The sequence below is a fragment of the Pagrus pagrus genome (genome assembly GCF_965226575.1).
Source record: "Pagrus pagrus genome assembly, chromosome: 16".
Taxonomy (NCBI): domain Eukaryota; kingdom Metazoa; phylum Chordata; class Actinopteri; order Spariformes; family Sparidae; genus Pagrus; species Pagrus pagrus.
The window spans coordinates 24,397,856-24,418,374 of record NC_140200.1 but is presented as its reverse complement, the minus strand read 5'-3'; the positions used below and the strand labels follow the sequence as shown (position 1 = coordinate 24,418,374).

Below are 20,519 nucleotides of genomic sequence, written 5' to 3'. Positions count from 1 at the left end.
TAGCTGTACGTATGTGTATGTACATCTAGTATGCTCTGTTTAGTTACTCTGTGTGCTCCTGTCACTGAATCCTTGTTATTTCTGTTTCCTTAGCTAAAGAGTACTGTAAAGTTACGTTTGCCTTTGAGGCTTCCAATGAGGATGAACTAACCCTGAAGGAGGGCGATATCATCCACATCCTGAGCAAGGTACGTTTTCACGGCTCCCAGCATTAAAGCTGTGGAACAGGACAACAATTTGGTCAAACCAGTGAAACTCAACCAGGGAGAACAGGAAGACAGCACTAAGCCAGATAAGCTGAACTAACCTGCTAGATTGGTTTTCCTATGTCACCCTGTGTGCTTGCTCATAACTGCAGAACAGATTTTAGTTCTTGTCTAAAAGCCAAGGTAACATTAGCCTTTCCAAGCCTCATCTGTCCATTGCAGCCTGAACTCAAGTCTTCCAGGTGCTCTTCTTTTCTCCGACATTGGAATGACTCATTCCTACACTGGATTGAATGAATTAGCTTCTCACTAGGCTGTCATTACTGGATAAACATGGCAGCAGTCATCAAAGTATGTGTCAGATTTCTCCTAACTTACAAGCCATGTAGTTGTAGATTAGTAGAACACAGTTGTAGAACACAATTTCATTTCTTAACAACAGAACATGTGAGATCAGGATCCCCTATATACTAGGGGAAGACAAAACAACTAAATAGACTTCTCATGCAGGAAAACACGGTGTCAAAATACACAGCACTTCTGTTATTGGAAACACAGCATTTCATGTAAACCATTATTAGCCTAGTAGTCCCTTCTCCAGCCCCTTGTGATGACCAGTAGTCTCAGTTTTAAGGTAAAAGGTAAATTCACGCATCTGTTTTTACAACAATAGGGTTTCAAAACGAAACAAGGCTTGAGTCCCTTTATGCTACATTCACTGTATGTAATCATCATAAGAGTCTGTAAGGACATTAAGCACATTGAATGTCTTCTTTTCCTTCTTTCACACCTGTTGAGGGATTTACAAATAAAGTATAGGATTGCTAAAAGCAAGAACGTTTTATTCTTGAAGCCTTTTTTTGTTCTAGTATATAACATATAACATTATTGTGCTTACTCTTAAAATGACGGCCACTAAGAAATTAAATGTTATATTTAGAGCCTTCTCCATCGCTGCCCCCTCCCTCTGGAACTCACTCCCCAAACCCATCCGTACCTGCACACACCTCAAAACCATGCTCAAAACGCACCTTTTTAAATTAGCTTTTAATATATAATCTTGATGTGCTTGTTTTATACTGTTTTCTGTGTTTTATACTGTCTTTTACTGTTTTAAACTGTATATTTTATGATTTTCAAAGTGTAAAGTGTCTTTGAGCATTTGTAAAAGCGCTTATAAATAAAATGTATTATAATTATTATTATTATTATATTGTCACACCTCTGTGCTTTTATAAAGCCCCATTTAGTAGACTGACTTTATCCAGAGTATTGGTCCCGAGTCCCTCCTGTTGAGTCACTGTCATTCATGAGGAAACGATTCAAGACAACCAGCACAGACTCTGCTGCCTGAGCTCAGACACCTCTGACATGTTGTCGACCTGTGATGATTCTGACTCAGGTGTTGTTGTTTTATAGCAGACACACATGGTGACACATAACCATGACTCCTTCAGATTCATGCAGAGAATAGTTTAGAAAGCTACCACCATCTAGTGGTGACTGTTGAGAAGTGCTTGTTAAATGATCAGATCTGTTTTTTTGTATTTTCATCTCCTTTTCAACCTTTTTGATTCTAGAGCCATTTTCCATCCGTCTTCCTCCCTGCTACAGTCAAGGGACTTAATCATCGTGAAAATGTATTTTCTTTTCTTTTGAATCCGCTTCTTGTCGCAAAAAAATAAAATAATATGACGGACATTAGACAGAAAGAGACAAAACCAAGACCACAAATTGATTACTGAAGTGTTGTCACAATGCACCCATTTTTAATTTGTTTTCTAACAGGACACAGGAGAACCCGGCTGGTGGCGAGGAGAGATCGGGGGAAGAGAAGGTGTGTTTCCTGACAACTTTGTCTCCATCCATTCTGAAGCAGAGAAAGAGGTGAGATCAGATAATGAATTAAATGAACTGTGTTGATAATTGAATCTTTTCAGTCATTTTTAAGCAAACATGTCCAACATTTGCTGGATTTGCTGCTTGTCTTTGTCATTTACAATATGAACGAAGAGTCATTGGGTTTTAGAATGATTCTGAAAAGGGCACTTTGGGCTATGTTAATTTTATAGATTTAATGATTAATCAATTCATTAAGACAATAATTGGCAGATTAATCTATAATGACAATAATCATTAGTTGGTGTTGCTGATGTTTAACACATCTTTTAAGCAATCTGAACTATTTTTCCTTCAGTTCCAGCTTTCAATTCTGATAATGTCCAGCTTTTATGAATATATTTGGGCTTTGGACTGTTTGTCGCACAAAACAATCACTGTGGACTGTTGCACTTTTAACTATTTTCTGACATATGGGCCGCATTTCCAGGACTCAGGACTCTCAATGAGTCTTTTCCTGGTTAAATAAAGGTTAAATAAAACATAATAATAATTAGTAGATCATGACACTAAACATTAGTTGCTGCCCTTAAATATTCAGTATCATCATCTTTGTAATATGAAATATTCTGTAAATCTGTGAATGTTATGAAGTTTTAGTGTGTGTTTGTCTTTAATGCACTGCCATCAAAGTAGAACATAATGCGAGTATTCCCACATTCAAACTTTTATGTAAACTGCACTGCAACTGTGGAATTCTCAAAAATGTCTTCTGCTTATTGTCGCTTCACATGACACAAACTTAATTTGTGTCCTCACAAGTAGTTTGAAAGCCAGGTGGGGCCCAATATGCAACATACACCAGTGTGGTGTGGAAGGTTTAGACTGGCAGGACAAATACACAGAGGATGGACTTCTCGGTGAATTGGGAAACAGTTTGCTTTTAGTAGTTAAACTTTTGAAGTGAAACACATTTGCACATTATCCTTTTTTTTACCTGAGGGAGAAGTACAGTAGACGACATAAAATCCGGATCTGGATAAAGGGATGGGTTTTTTTTTTTATCTCACACTCTTTATCATTGCAAAATTGGATGTTTTCCAACATTTGTGTTCACTTCTCAGGGAATAATGCATAGATCTTGAGAGAAATTTGGTGTATTCAGGTGGCAGGTATCTATGAGTGAGCACAATTTGATGCGGATCTGAAAAAAAAATCCAGATCTAGTGGATTTAAATGTCTTAATTGATTGAATTAAAGAGGACTGTTGGGCCTTGGTGGCAGAATGCACTCTACTGAGTATTCCATTTAAATCCATAGCAGTAAAATGCCAACATTATAATTGAGTGGAGCTGACACCAGAATGAATCTGTCCCTCAAACTGCCAATTTTATCTCGGCTGTGACACATGGCGTGCTGTAACTTACATCTAATGAATATTGTGGAGCAGTAAGGACAGCTTACAAATGCAGAAATCCTGTTCGATTTCTCCTGAAGGCTTTTCCACATGGATAATAAGGTCCCTTGATAATCAGCCAGATGCCTTTTGGGGTTGAGCTTGTTGTCAAGAATCCTCCTCCAGACATCCTTGACCCAGACATCCTTGACCCAGTCATGTTAATAGCGAGTAAAGTGTTAGTGAGCGTACAGGGTAATTACTCCGTGGGTGTTTGTTCCGAATGAAAGCAAACTGATTTCTAATCGCTTCTTTTCTTCCATGTTGATCCAAAGGACACTTGAGGTCTCATCACAGAAGGTGATCTGAGGTTTTACACTGATGGTATTCCATAATTATATTGTGTTTTTTTTTTTTTTTAGACCCCCTCGTCGAGAGGGTCAGTGAAGTCATCACTTAAGCAGGAGTCAGAAGAGGTAAGCTGTTTTAGTCTATGATAATTTTTTTCATGTATTTTTATAGGAGGATCATGTACACAAATAGTCATTTCCATCTGCAGTATGCTTGCCATTTAAATTCAGTGATAACTTTCTTTTCAGTGATATGTGTTGCAATTTGATAAAATATAGGACTTAAATATTATAAAAATAGAAACAGAGGTGTGTAACTTCACCTTCTGGACTGGTGGGGGTTAAAAATCACATAATTAACGTCACACAAACAGGCCATGGAATGACACTCCTGCACCGCACACCCTGTAGTGAATCGCTGCAACGCCTGATTCTGTCTGAATGGGGCCAAAGACTTATCCCAGATATCAATCCAATTGGTGAATAATCCATTTTGTTTCCCACACAATCCCACAACAGTTCAGTTTCAATCCAGTGCACGACCACAAAAAGTAAGACAACTTATAATTCAGCTTTGGGTTTTACATTTGATCCCCACAAAACAGCTCAGCTAAAACGGGCAACTCCTGAGGAGACTAATTGTCTCTCCTCCACTGACCAAAAAACACTGGCAGCTCAAAGACACACTCACTGTGCATGTAGAGCCAGCATGTCACTCACGGTCAACAATCACTGTTTCCAAAACCCTAAAATCCAAATAAACGATGTTCTATTAGACGGACTTCTTTTGTAGATGAGTCATGAATAATGGGAACCGTGGGAGTTTTTCTTTTGTATCAAGCAGCAAAAAAGCTTTAGTAGGAAGCAATTGACTTTATTTGTCTAATTTCACATAACACTGCCAAGTTACTAATATGCATGCTCAGACCTGCCAACATGTACGCATTTTTCGTACTCGGCACGCATTTTGACCCTTAAGTACGCTTGTACGAATTGCTGCTCTCCACGTACGCATTTTGTTGCATCTCGCAGTTCGCTGGTTTCAGTTTCTATGCAAGTTCAATCTATGAAGTTGATTCTGCCGCTGAGCCACAAAAATCTGCGTGTACTGTAAGTGGAGTGAAAAGCTGTTGGCCAATCAGAGCGCTACATTTTAACACCCTCGCCCACCTGCCTCTCCTAGCCAAATGCTTTGCGCGTTCAATTCAATTCAATTCAGTGCCTCAATAAGCCAGGGTGTCCGGATAACCGATCCCTCTTCACCCGCTTGCTGTCACTGCTAATCACCTGCATCCCTATATAGGGGGTTGCAGAACAGAGAATCACAGAACAGTGAATCATTCAAAAGCTCTATTCACTCAGTTGTTCACTAAAAATGCTGTTTATTGTTCATGTTTGATTCTTCCAAGAACGGGTAGTTAACATTAACATTATTGACCACTGCTTAGAAGCAGCAGTGCAACAGGTCAAGCATCCAGAGATATTTTGGGGTGGTGGAAGAAGCTAATATGACGCTACAGTGTGTGATTCCACAGATGCATGCAGGTTGTTGAATAAGACTTTGAGAAACCACTGGCCCACCTCATTATACCTCAGAAAGAAAGGCAAAGGGGACATGACATGCTGACACCCACATGACAAACAGGGGAGGGGACATACATGCACACACCCCCTCAAATTCTCACATATTCAGTGTCCTTCCCATTTTGTCTCTTTCTTACTCAGAGATGTTTAAGGCAGAGATAAAATCAGTTAAATCTAAAGTGGTGATGTTCTCTGTTCAGTTTTTCATAATACTCATCAGTATTCAGTTATTGAAGCTGTGATGCTTTTCACTGAGCTGTGACACAGTGAGGCCTCTCTGGAAGCAACATACTTTCTCTAATGCTGATAAGAAATAATTGAAAGCCTTTTTTTCTGTAAGTGTGAAAGTAAAAAAAATAAATTAGAAATTTACCCCCCCGGCAGGATCATATGTAATTATGAAGAAAGCCTAATCCTGTGAATATGATATGTGTGATAGGTGGGACCCACTGAGGTTATATCATATGATTGGTTTGTAAATGGCTTGCTTATTTAATGGACGTCAGCAATCAGCCGATCATTCCTCATCACTCAGCCGGCAGGGACTCTTATTACTGTGGTAAGAGATTAAAATGATAATGATGACGTTGAAGTCAAAAGCCATTAAATGTCAGTCTCACAAGCAACTTGAACACTGATACGGTAGTGTTGAGAAACAATTACACATCATGACTGCTAACTGGAAATTAGTCATGAACATCCCTGAATAATTTGATCATTAATCAGTTCATCACCATTCAAAATGTAACCAAGTAAGTATGTATTTATTTACCGCAATCAGAGATGGGTACGAATGCATTAAGAAGTATCTTGTTACAAATGACAAATGCTCACTGGTCCTATGTAATATTCAAATTGAGATACTGGATTTTTAAATTTTCTTGAGCTGCAAACCATAATCATCAAAATTAAACCAAAAAAAAGGCTTGAAATATTTCACTTTGCGTAATGAATCTAGAATATATGAAAGTTTCACTTTTTGAATTAAATTACGGACAAAAATGAACTTTTCAATGATATTTTTTTGAGATTCTCCTGTATATACAATGCTCAAAATAATTAAGAACACTTAATCATCACAGTATAACACAAAGTCAGTTAAACTTCAGGGATATCAGTCTTTCCATTTAGTAAGCACAAGTGATTGTGAATCAGTTTCACCTGCTTTGGTGCAAATGAAAACGACAACAGGTGCAATGGAGAGGCAAAAGCAAGACAACCCCAAAAAGGGAATCGTTTTTTAGGTGGCCACAGACAATTGCTCTCTCCTTTTCCCTCCCAACTGATTCCTCTCTAGTTTTGTGTTCTGCTAGTGTCCTCATCATTACTGGTAGCATTAGGCGGCACCTAGAGCCCAGTCAGGTTGCACAGGTAGTCCAACTCCTCCAGGATGCCACATCAATACAAGCGATCGCAAGAAGGTTTGCTTCATCTCCCAGCAAAGTCTCAAGAGCATGGAGGAAATACCAGGAGACCGGCCGTTACACGAGGAGAGCTGGACAGGGCCGTAGAAGGGCATCAACCCAGCAGCAGGACCGGTATCTGCTCCTCTGTAAGAGGATAAACAGGAGGAGCACTGCCAGAGTCTTACAAAATGACCTCCAGCAGGCTACTGGTGTGTGTGTTTCTGACCAAACTGTCAGAAACAGACTCCATGAGGGTGGCATGAGGGCCCGATGTCCTCTAGTGGGACCTGTGCTCACAGTCCAGCACTGTGCAGTTCCACTGGCATTCGTGAGAGAACACCAGAATTGGCAGGTCTGCCACTGAGGCCCTGTTCTCTTCACAGATGACAGGAGGTCCACACTGAGCACAAGTGACAGGCGTGAAAGAGTCTGGAGACGCCGTGGTGAACGTTATGCCATGGTCTGGGGAGACACATCCTTGGAGGGTCACACAGACCTCCATGTCATAGCCAACGGTACCCAGACTGCTGTTAGGTACTGGGATGAAATCTCACCGAGTGATTGTCACACCTTACGCTGGTGCAGTGGGCCCTGGTGCAGGAAAATGCCCGGCCTCATGTGGCCAGAGCGTGTTGGCAGTTCCTGGATGACGAAGGTATTGATGCCATTGACTGGCCATCGTGTTCCACTGACCTGATTCCAATTGAGCACCTATGGGACGTTATGTATCGGTGCATCCGACACCAAGTATCGCCGCAGACTGTCCAGGAGCTCACTGATGCCCTGATCCAGGTCTGGGAGGAGATCCCCCAGGACACCATCTGCCGACTCATCCAGGGCATGCCCAGATGAGTGCATACAGGCATGAGGGGGCCATACACACTACTGAGTCACATTATGGGTTGCACTGATGGAATTAACACAAGTTGGATCAACTTGTGATTTCAACTTTTTACTTGGATTTTCGGTGTGATTTTGGTGATTTTGGTTTTCAATGACCGCTGTTATGTCATTTTGTTCTCAATAAATTATAAACTGTACTTTCTACGACAAATTATCGCTCACATTCACACTATTATGAAAGTGTACCAATACAGTTATACAATCAGCCATATTAGTCAACGCAGCCACAGGTCTACCATTCTGTGCTGCTTCAGGCACTACTGTTGTCAGACATATACAGTATGTCATGCCTGCTGTTGCAGCAGGGTTGAAGTGGGTCTGACTAGTTTAATCACACTGTTATATATGTGAGTGAGACTTGGAGACTGCAGATGGCGAACATACCTGTCACATTCAAATGGTAATCAGCAGAGAGGAAAGCTTTACCGTTGAGAGTGAGATATGCTGGTAAGAATCAGTCATTATCTTTTGCTTTGGCTCAAAGGCATTAATGTCATAAATCTTCTTTTTTTCACATTCAGAGCTATTATTGAGTTTTTTTTAAACAAAGCTTTGAATGTCAGTTGACATATTTTATCATGTCATCACCCTAGAAACAAATTCTCGAGCGAATTCCTCAGTTCGAATAAAGTGGTTCATTAGATTAAATGGAGCACATGCAGGCACATAATTTGATCTTTGTATTTGCAACCGTAATTTACCGTAATAATAGAGTTACAGCTGAAATGCTTATTGTGGTCATATAAATGTAATTTATTGCGCTATTAGATTGCTGCTAGACCGTCCCCTTTATACAGGCGTGTGCCTTCCTGTGTGTCCGGCAACGGAAGAGTGAACAGATTGTGAAGAAATGCTGTTTTCTAAAGGCTGACCACAAACACAAAATGGGCTGAAGCAGAATATGTTATTAGCTGTAATCAGTTCCAAATTCCATGATTATATCTATCTTTTTGTCCGTAGATTTTGACTTTGCGGCTTTACAACACTCTGGATTTACTGGAAATGTTTTTATCGCACAAGTCCAATTTTACAAATAGAATAATACTAATAATATTAGTGTAGCCTTATATTTATCTGCATCTGTGCAGAAATACCAGGTTTAAACAGAATAAATACACATGAAAATAGTAAAGGAAAACTGCAAAGCATTTAAATACTGATTTAGAATTAGACTCTAAATGTTACGATGGAGCTTCGAACTTATCAGTACAGACCTATTAGGAGTGATTTATAAGAAGGGGTCTTCACCAGTTCAAGCGGTAAAAGGAATTTGAATTTGAAAGTGGCATCCACCACCGCCTGCCTGTCTAAGTAGACAAATGTTGCGTGGTGCAAAATGCTGGCCTGGTATATTTCCAGTGACATCTGCTGTGCTGTGCCTCTCCTCCCACCAATTTCCACCACAGATGGAACCCCTTGAGGTTTAGGTCCTAGTCAGAGTACTGCAGAAAGACTGGGGTTGTACATGTTTGCTATTTAGTCCAGTAATCCGTGTTTGATGTTCTTGGTAATGTACAATGCTTATTTGAATAACAGCTTCTGATTTTAAGGCCACACAGAGCCCTGAAAGCCTTGCATAAGAGGTTTGTTTTTGTGTATATTCAACTACTTCACTCATCCTATCTCTCCAACCCTCTGGCTAAGCATATAGAAAGCAAAAACATGCTTGTTAACTTAAAGGTGAGGCAAGTTTATTTGTAAAGCATCTTATGAAATCGATGGAACACAAGATGATATTAAAATAAACATATAAATGAGTTGTAGTAGAGTAAATCGACACAATGTAGTCCCTGTCGCTCTAATAGGATTCAAACCAGTTTAACACCAGTGGCAGAAGGTCCCATCCAGTTTTCAGTATGTCTTATACTATGCTGTGGGTGAATTCAGCACTGAGATGTAATAATTCAAGACAAAAATTTACGACGGATGTTAAGCGGATGTTGTTCAAGACCTTCTGCTGTGCCTCAGTGCTTTGGTGTGGTCGAAATCCTGACTGAAAAACAGTTGTTTAGGACCAAAATGGTTCAGCTGCAGGGGTAGACAATGTGGCAAATTTCGATCCCCATAATAACGAAAAAGAACAATTTGATTTAATAACATTTATTTTAATACTGCAGTACTGTGGTCAAAAAGTGCAAATACATAAATCAAAAGTGTTAAAATGTTTTTTGTCTTTTCAATGTAATTTTCATGAAATCAATATGCCTTTTTTTTGCCAAGCTTCTCAAGTTTTACTCTTTCAAATAATCAACCATCTACAGAACTTTTCAGTGTGCTATTTTTCTACTTCTTCTTCTCATCATCATCATCATCATCATCATCATCATCATTAATTATTATTATTAATAATATTGTTTAAAGTGAGCCTATTATCGTTTAACAGAAAAATACATCAGACAAACAGCAACTTTTGCAGCCTTGTCAGTCTGATGGCGAGTTATCACCTTTCTGTCATCACTAACATACTGTTAATAATCAAAGAAGCTCTGAGGCTTTGTTCTATATGTTATATACAAGATTTCAGCATTGAGCTACAATCAGGCAACATTCATGACTCTGTACAGTCAAACTAACCAAAAACTTTGGTAACTCACGGTGCCAGAGGGGAGGGAGAGACGCTGAATGAAGCCGTTTACACAGATGCACTGCAGACAAAGTCCAGACTATAGTTGTTGTTTCACACATGTGTCAGACGAGTTCTCACGTGCTGACTAAACTCAGTTGATAACGTAGCAGCGCGACGAGTCCTTGCTAGCTAAGCAGCTAAACTTTAGCGCCGCTCCGTGTTGAGATCCCGCCCTGTGTGGGTCTCTGCACTGTCATTGGTCAGGCAGCACACGCTGTTAACGATACCATTGGCTGTAGAGTGTGACAATCTGTCAATAAACATCAGCCAACAGTTCTCCTCCGATCTGCATTGATCTCACAAGTCGCCTCTGTTAAGTTTGAATCACGGAAATCCGTCGTAGCGACGGAGAACTTGGGGCCAGTGCTTGGAGTGTTCTGGTGGCCCGGACGGTTTTAAAAGTACGTCCGGTCCACCGGGCCATTTATATTGTTGACCCCTGAGCTGTTATGCAATAGCCTTTTCAGTCATTTTGCCTAAACTAGAGAGGTTAACAGAGACATTGCCCTGCCTATCAGGCACAGAAAGACAAATGAGAAAGACTGCAAAGCAAAAGCAGGCGACATTTTGGAAGGGTCTGAATTTTCTTCAAGTAACAGTCTGATCTTGAAGTGCAGACTCTTCCTGTCGGTTTCTGTTGCCACGTTGTCTGACTGGTGAAATGTCTCAACAAATGATACGGAAAAAGAACTTGCATTGTAATTTTTGAATTGGCTCCAATTGGATTAAACTTGTATTGGATTCAAATGCAGAGCAGTGGCAGTAGTAAAGATGCAGGGAAGGCTAATTCAGTAGCTTTGTCATGAGGTCATATGGATATTCGCCTGTATGCAGATGTGCAATATATGCTTATACTTCTTTAAAGTAAACTGATGAAGTATAGTGTCTACGATACACAATAAGCTAAAAATGAATGATTTTGTGAGTCTTACCGTTGTGAGTCTTCGCTTTACACACTATTGGGCATCACTGTATAACAAGGTCTTCATATTATTAGTGAATGGCATGCAGCCTTAAACATAATTACTCAACTTTTTCCTTAAGGTTCTCTAACCACAAAGGGTTTGAGTTGTAGGCTGTAATGTCAGATATTATTAGATTTTTCTAGTTTGGACCAAACCAAACTTGTTGTTCCATTCTCCTTCCCTCATGGTAAGGGTTCCTGTATATGAGACCATAGATGTCAGAGTGCATTAATGAGTGCGTTCACCATCCACTTTCATGTCATGCTGACCTATTTTTTTCTACCTCTTTCTCTTTCTGTCAGAAGCCGAAGAAGCCACCTCCACCATCAAAAAGCATAGGTAAGGTACACTTTGCACCCAACGCCTCATTAAATGCTTGCAGCTCAGTGGAAGGTGTGAGGCAATGGTGCTACTTGATGCATCTTGCTATAGTGCTCCAACAAAATCTCACTTACTTTTGAATACGTTCACCTTATGCTACCTCAGGGTATGCAGAGGTGCACTGATACACACTTATTTTAAGTAAGACAGGTACCGAGTCTAGAATTTAAAATACATGCAACCAAGTTTCTTATTTTAAATACATGTGTGCCCACTCAACCTTAAACATCAAGGGTGATGTCAGGCAAATAGACCTAATAAAGTGTATTTCTGTCCATAGACTTGTTTCACGACTCGGCTCTAAAGCCATGACAAAAACAGGCAGGACATATCATATATGATAATAATATATTTTTATTTCCCCAAAGTCTTATTTGGTTCGTGTTGGTGGAAAGGGGGTCATAGTTTCATGGTGGTAACCATGAAAGCAGCGGCGCTTCATATCAGCACATAGATTTTGCAAAATGCACCCTTGCATCACTGTTTTGTTGTCTGCACAGGAAGTAACAGTATGTCTGTCTGTGTCTGAGACATCAGCAAATGTGTCTGTACACGACTTCCTGTCGATGTTGAGATTCATTTTATTAAGTCTATATGTCTCGCTCAAACAAAGCCAAAAAATTGAGTGAACAGCCATATATGGTCAAGGAGGTGTTTATCTGCCAGATAGATTGATTTTTTTTTTTTAATCTCTATGTGTGTGACTGCCTCTTAAAGCCTGGGTTTGTGTGTGTGTGTGTGTGTGTGTGTGTGTGTGTGTGTGTGTGTGTGTGTGTGTGTGTGTGTGTGTGTGTGTGTGTGTGTGTGTGTGTGTGTGAGCAGTGGTTGCGATGTGTGCTTGTGAAAGTGTGCGAGCTCCTTGTCTTTGTCTGGGGAGTGTTGTATCAGTCAGGTCAGACAGGTGAAGTGACTCTGGACAATGTTTCGATTTTCAGCTCTCAAGCCAGACGTCCCCAGTGCCGACAAGAAGCCCCACCCCATCAGGCCGGAGGACAGAGGTAGGATACATTACTCTCATGTTTTATCCTCATAATTGTTCATGTCGTTCACGGCTTTGCACCACACATCAGAAATGATCTATTTTTTTTCCCTTCTGGTCTTACGCCATTAACTCCAGACCATTTTCATCCAGGGGCGTTTGTGATTCCTTTTTATTCTTCTGTGCATTTCTGTCCTGCGTATTCATTCTTCCTACTTTTGCTCTCCGGGCTTGTTGAGTCTTATTCATTTCCAAATACTGATGCTTTGGGTCGGTATATGGGGCACCAGTCAGTATTTGACCAGTTGCGACTCAACAATCGTATTAAAAATGTTTAATACAAACTGTATTAAAAATTGGACCTTGAAAGTGCAGAAACACAAATTATAGTATATATTTTATTTTTAAAGTAAGCTCAAAAGCATTATGAAAGCTCCACAAGAGCTAAACTAGGGCCTGAAACTTTTTTCAATTAAAAAACATTAGGAATCTTGCTCTGCTTGAAAATCTTTATTGTTGGTTCTCAGTGCTCAACACCCCTGAGAAGGGTGGTTGTAATACTGTAGCAACTGGCAGTGGTCAAGACAAACTTAAGCAATCAGGGCTGTAGTGCCAGATTTTTTGGGTGCATGTGCAACCAAAATCGCAACCTCAACATTTTTATTGGTCACACCAGTGCGCCTGACATTTAGTTATTCATTTAGTTAATTTTAAACAATTGAGGTTATCACAATTTCTTGTTGCTCTGCTGGGATTTAAATGAAGAAAAACATGCATTTGCACTGTTATTTACAATAACTTAAAAGACATTTTAAATGTATTATTAAGTGCACACAAATTATGTTCTGGTGCACCTAGATGAAAAAGTTAGGCGCTCCAGTGCAGTCAGTGTGAAAAGGATTTGTAGAGCCCTGACAATAACCATCTGGTGGTATCCAAGAAAATTGTTCCTTTAGTTCCTTGTGAAAGTTTCTTTTCATTTTCCTTTTGTCTTTTTCCTTTTTTTCCTCCTTTTCTCACTCTGAGCTTTCAGAGTGGATTTATTTCTCATTAATCTACTGAAACATTGAATGAAAGCAATTGTAGGTTAAAGTGACGCATATTTCCGACATTGTATGTTTAGTATGTCTTTGCATAGACAAACCAGCATAGACAAAACTGATATGACACATGGAATCAGTGAAGGTAGTACAAACAGTCCACGTTAACACATGCTGTAATACTAAATAACGTCCAAAGCTAAATAACATCCAAAGCAAAGCAGCAAGGAAAAAATGAGAGAAATTCAGCTCGACTGAAATTGATTTGTCATGAATAGATATAAAAAGAAATGAATAGATAGGTAGGAAGCATTGACGCCCGAGGTCACTTTATTGTAGTTGTGTAGTCATTTTTGGTGAGGAGACAGACGTACCGTCAATGCAGTCTTACTGAGCCACACACAGGAAATGGTGTGTGCGTGCGTGCGTTTGCCTGCTCTGTCAGTATCTTTTGCACCTTGCAAGAATTTCAGACCTAGTTAATTGTCTATTCAGTGTGTCTCTATAGAGCTTTTAATCCATATTAAAAGTGGTTACCAGTAGTAGAATGTTAATGATTATAGTTCATTATTTATAGTTATGAATCAGTGGTGAGTAGAATCCATTTAGAATTTGTCATAATGACTTTAGAACAAATCAAAACTCAAAACATTTGATATTCCTGGAGAATAATTAGAACAGACTTATATTTATATAGTACCTTTCTGCTCAGACCAGTCAGAGATTTGCAACACATGTGACATTCCGCCATTCACATACACATTCACACACTGATGGCGGATGCTATGCAGTGTGCTGACCTGCTCGTCAGGAGCGATACACAGCTTCCTAACTAAAGTGCTGTGTGATATTCCTTTGCTCATGTCTACTAACAGACTGATAGAACAGCCAGTGGGAGCAATGATGATTATTAAATCATTAAACTAATAACAATAATAATATAATAAAGATATATATTAAAAGATTGATGAATTCAGACAATGTGTATTCTATGAGTTTCTTTTCTAGCGTGACTGTAGTTCTGTTATTCTATCTTGCTCCTGACTAAATCTATGTCATCTCATTATATAATGCCTTCAGCTTCAATCAGAAAAACATCACTAATCTTTCATTTCCTAGTTGCATCTACCACTCCTCAAAGATCTTCTAACATCTGGTTCAGCCCAGCAGTGATGTCTTTTTCAAATCGTAGCGCAGGCGATGTCAGTTAGCATCACTCATTTTAGAAAAGTCCCCCCACAGTTAACAAGTGCATGCTAATCCTCCATTTCAGATGCAAATTAGACCGAACATTTAGAGCATGCAAATCACTTATGGCATATCCAACGTGACTATTATTAACTGTAAGCTGTAGCTGACTTTGCCCTTTCTTAAATATAAACAGAACAGATAATATGTTCTGGACTTGTTAAGTTCATGGGGCTGATGGTATGAAAGTATTGGCATTCTCAAAGTCTATACAAGAAGACAAACTGTCTGGTTTTTCAATGAAGCAGAGCTCAAAATAAAAAAAAAATGGAATTCTGTCATTTGCTATAACTCCTCTGAGATTCTCTAGTTGTTAATCATTGAAAACATTTTTATTTGTTTTAGTGAAGGCACCAAAGCAGGCATTTTTCACTCTTAACGAGCCAGTCACATACTCTAGTGATACATTTTTTAATCAAACAGTGACTTCTGTCTGTTTATACCTAGTTAAAAAAGGGGAACTGAAATTTACACTGTAAGTGAAGAGTATTTAAAGACAGTTCAAGTGATATGAAGTGCTAAAGGCAACAGAACAGATCAGTTGCAATTCAGCACAGCTTTACCAAGTGTATTATCCTGGAGAAAACAATGTTTTCTGTTTGGACCAAGTTGGTGGTTTCAGTGCACTTCATTACATTATGTTTAGTTAATAGCATAACAGGCTGGCCACACTGGCTGCCTGTTTACTGCGTGGCAGCTGCGTTACAGAGCTGCTGCTGCTCACTCACGTGTTTGTGTCCACACAGGCTGCGTTGCTGCTGCAGCGCGGCTCCTGATTTGTTTTAGTGCATGAACTTGATAAAAGCATGACCCGTGTTTGTTGAAGAAGTAGAGCTCGATGACGAGCAATTATATGGTGATAAAATCTCCATTGACCATTAATATGGATGCAGCTGGTCTCTTCATTTCCTGCTCTCCTTCAGGTTGTGTGAAAGCTTTATCATGACTGTAGTTATCATCCACTCCATATTTGCCATCATGATCCAGAAATCAAAGAAAGTTAGAACACAATGTCATCATGAGGTGAAGAAGGTAAAAGGACTAACTGTGCACTAAAAGTTCAGCTGGGGGACAGACTTTGTCAGCAGACAAGCTTGTTGAACATCAGTCGTTTGGTCATTTGAGCTCTGCACAAAAACAAATTGACTTTTGTGACTAGTACTTCATTAAGTTGCCCTCAGTTACTGTGTGTGATTGTAAAGTGATAGCAGGGAGGTGAAATTTAGTTTCATTGTTCTCCTCTCCCCCTTCTTTATGCATCTCAACTCAACTCATCTCAACTCTTCACTTTCAGTTGACAGGCCAGATCACAAACCATCCAAGCCTGCAGCACCGGTGGTCCCACCCAAGAAGCCAATCCCTCCTCCTGGGAAAGGCAGACCAGGAAGCCTCCCACCAAAGAGGCCTGACAAGCCTCTTGCTCCCTCGCCAAGCCACAAGTAAGCCCACCGCCTATCCATGCCGCCTATTTGTCCATCTGTCTCAAAGCCACAGACGTTTGACACTGTAAACTCAAACCTCCAGTGCTTTTTGATCCATACAGCACCAGAGTATGTCCTGGATATTGTAACAGAGATGAAGGTAGTCTCAAAAAGACATGGTATTCTATTGAAAGGACAGGAAAGTTTCTTGTTTACACAATAAATGTTTCTTCCCTTTCTTTTCCAATTTTTCTCTGTTACGTGCAGGCACAATGGAGAGGTGCCTTCCACGCGACCAAAGTCCGACTTCGAGCCATTATTGCCCACCAAACCCAAAACTCTGTCTGGGGACTGGGGGGAGAAGTCCACGGATATTGGTATGTACAGCTTGGCCTACAGACTATGTCAAAATACAGTCAAAATCATGAATAATGGGGTGATTGGAAAACATTTGGCATAGAATAACACATCTGTTTTCTCGCTTATGCCAAGAATGTAAAAAAATGTATTTAGTTATTTATGTTCACCATATGATGTAAGCTGGGTGGCAGGGTCCGCCATGTATAAACAAAATTAAACCATATGAAATTGTGTTGTCCTTTAAGGTCAGTTTGTTGATTCACTTTATTGTGAATTATGTCATTAAAACAAAGAGAGTTTGTTTATTTGGTTTATTTAGGCAGAAAAACAATCAGCCAATGAAGATCTTTCTCTTCTCATTAACATTTGTTTAACAAAACTACAGAGCGCTCCTTTAAGCCATACATTAACATTTCCTAATGTCTGTGTGACATTAAGTCAACCACCACATAAAAAATCCTAAAAATAGCATCTATTCTTTCTGCCTCATTAAAAAAAATCCAGACTATATGAACATGCAGATATCCATCATTTCAAAACTGCTGGACACAAGATATGTCCTACTTCACTGTAAAGTCCATGCTCACTGTATGTGAACTGAAGGCTTCATGATTCCACATCACACTTGTGTATGAAGAATATTGGACCAGAATTGGCTTCCAGCTATTTGTGATTGATGCTCGTAGAACCGCCTCTTAAAATCAGATTTTCAGTACTCAGAGAAAATGTACCCTTTGAGCAATGAATGCGAAAACGACCTTCTACTGTGGAACTAACACAAACATCATTCTTCACAGTGAAGCTCAAACAAGAAGAAAAACACATTTTTGAGTGCAGGGCGACTTTAAGAGAAAACTGAATGGTATTGTCAAGCACATATTCTTTAGAAATTGTTTTTTTTAGTGTCTGGAATATTCACTCATTCCATCAAACCAGGTTCATACAGTTTTTGGTCATCTTTATACAGCAGTGGTGGTGCTACCATTCAATTCAGAATTGCTGAAAATGTGTATTTGTTGGTCATTAACAACGTTATGTTAACAGAAAGAAAAAAAAAACTGTTATGTAGTGTAGTTCATTTTCAAAAAAGCTAGCTTTTGGATACATTTTAGAATTTCTAACTTAATAATTAGCTTTGCAAGACAAAAGTTATGTATTTTGTGAATACGTAATACACTGTCCCCTGAAGGATAATGCAGGTGGAACACCCAAAACAATGCACACTACAGCAAAAAGAAAAAATAAATATCTGCCAACTGTTGTCTTCCTAAGAAAATAGTAAGCCCACAGTTTTCTTGTTTTCAAATGACCTGCGCTTGTACAGAGTTGTGGATTATGATTGCTGTCCCTGGTACAAACACAGCAGCAGATAGAGTTCTCCACTAGTGGAGATATAACCTAACAGCACAGCTGAGAATTGTGATAAGTATCACAAGTTTATCCTAACCAGCGTTCTTGTGTATAGCGGACTGAACTGAATTGAGTTGAGGCAGAGACGCTCTTTTAAAGAATCCCTTGTTCCTCATCAACCGTCAGAACACTGGCAATCAACAGTCTGCAGCTGTCAGGTTTTACATATTGTAAGTGTGAATGTGAGTTTGGGAACATTGATTGTTAATAAAATGGTGAGAGACAAGGAGCGCTTTAACTGACATGACCATCACAAGAAAAGCAGAGCTCGGTTGAGTCAGAGAAATCAAAAAAGCGAGGAGGTGGTGAGGTACAGTAACTGTGAAAAGAAGCAGGCACAGACATGATTGAAGGTTGATGTTTCGAGAGTGGAAGAAACAAGTTCAGTGATAAATTGTGGCACAAGGGAACAGATAGGGAGGCTGAAAGGTCACAGAGAAAAGACATCAGAGATGTATTTAATAGAGCAGATCTGAAGGTTTATCACTGATGGGTTCTGTTTGTGACAGATGCCCCGTGAAGGTGATAGATGGGTGCTAAAACTCCTCTCTTCTCACCAGAATTCAGTCTGACACGCATCACCATGGAACATGAAAATTCAATCTTTCCTGCCATAAAAGGCAGTTCTTTCTAACTGCAGCAGTTTACCACAGTGTAGCTGCAAAGTGCTCTTATACAACAGTCCCTAAAGTTTTTCAGTGTTGCATCAAAAAAGTGGGAGTGACTCATGGTTTCTTCCATTTAAGTTTATTGTGCTCATACGTACACAGGCACAAACAGACTTCCTCTAAATTCTCAGTGGCCTTCATTTCCATCCACTTATTCCTCAATATCCCTGTCTTATCCCTTAACATGCCTCGCCAGGGCCCGAGGCATTATGTTTTTGGGTTGTCTGTCCGCCCCCGCTTTGAGGGGTTTTCTTCCAACTTTGCACAAAAGTTCCACTCTGACTCAAGGATGAACAGATCAGATTTTGGAGGTCAAAGGTCTCTGAAACCTCTCATCTTGTGAATGCGATATCTCAAGAATGCAGAGAGGGAATTTCATTATATTTGGAATACATATCTACATATACTCCAGGATGACCTGTTTTAGATTTTGGTTGTCCAACGTCCCTGTGACGTTATGTATTTTGAAAGCAGTATCTCAAGGACGCCTTGGGGGAGTTTCTTCAAATTTGTCACAAATGTCAACTTCGACTCAAGGATAAACTGATTACATTTTGGAGGTCAAAGGTCAAGCTCACTGTGACCTCACATCTTATGAGGACAATATTTCAAGAATGCATCGAGGGATTTCTGTCAAATTCAGCACAAATCCACACTTGGCCTCGAGGGTGACCTGATTAGATTTTGGAGGTCAAAGGTCACTGCAACCTAATATTGTGAGGTCACAGCCTTGTATCATATTGTAGCTTCTTAGGAGCTTTATATTCTATTCTATAATGTAGAGCTCTACTGTGAACTACTTTCACTGTACGGCACGGAGGTACAGTATATAAGCGCCAGGTGGTAGTTCTGGTTATACATTTATTTAAGAGGATTGTCAGTTCTCCAAGGACACGATTCAATTCAATTTAAACACTTTTTTCAGCACTGATGGCTATATGATTGTTCAACCATCAAATGTTGATTTGTAGAGATGAATAGATGCTTAGTTTTATGTCCTGATATCTGGTTATTACTCTTTCAAATTCTCCTTTAAAAAGATAGACTACATTGTATCACATGTGACATAACTTATATTTTTTGATTTAATTTAATTTTGTTGATTTATTTTTTGGGGGGAAGTTACCACACTGTATTTACTGCAATGCCACTATTGCGATGTTGATGCTGAAATGAAATATCGTGCAGCCCTGCTGTATGGAGAAAATAATGGAGATTTAGCTACAAAGTTTACTGATGGAAACGGACAGCTTTAGCATCACTTGTTGCTTAGCTATTTAGCCATTCATCGGCTACGTGATAATCCACCTGATCATTAGTAAGAAATGTCGGCACTGTATGCGTGCAGATTTAATCGTTAATGAAGTCAAGCAAGAGAGTTCAAGCCTTCTGAACACTGCTTGTGTTTGAGATACCACTTTCAAGGTACCATGGACATTTAGAATAAGACCTTATACAACCTGAAGAAAAGGAGAGGAAGGGATTACCTTGTTTAATCCTCCTTCTCTCTATAGAAAAAAAAAACCTGCCATGGTGAGCAGAATAAATTAACTCTTCTCTGGTGCTTACTGTAGGTGGCTTTCTCAGGCTAGCTTTAGCCTGTTGCCAATGCACCTAAGGAGGGAAATTCTGCCGATGTCCATGCGCACAGTTTCAGCATTAAAGTTCATGGATATTACTATAGAGAACATGAAATGTGTTTTCCCCCTTAAAACCAGAAAATCTTTGCATTTAGAC

The 20,519-nt window shown here is 39.6% G+C and overlaps 1 protein-coding gene across 1 annotated transcript in view; it reads left to right on the top strand.

Moving 5' to 3' along the window:
• Nucleotides 1–20,519, top strand: part of cd2ap (CD2-associated protein) — a 68,826-nt gene that overhangs the window by 35,121 nt on the left and 13,186 nt on the right. Inside the window, exons 8-14 of the mRNA XM_084377912.1 lie at nucleotides 94–188; nucleotides 1,995–2,093; nucleotides 3,864–3,917; nucleotides 11,578–11,614; nucleotides 12,592–12,654; nucleotides 16,218–16,362; nucleotides 16,612–16,721. Of these exons, the coding sequence (XP_084234038.1) occupies nucleotides 94–188; nucleotides 1,995–2,093; nucleotides 3,864–3,917; nucleotides 11,578–11,614; nucleotides 12,592–12,654; nucleotides 16,218–16,362; nucleotides 16,612–16,721 (603 nt within the window). The remainder of the gene's footprint in view (nucleotides 1–93; nucleotides 189–1,994; nucleotides 2,094–3,863; nucleotides 3,918–11,577; nucleotides 11,615–12,591; nucleotides 12,655–16,217; nucleotides 16,363–16,611; nucleotides 16,722–20,519) is intronic.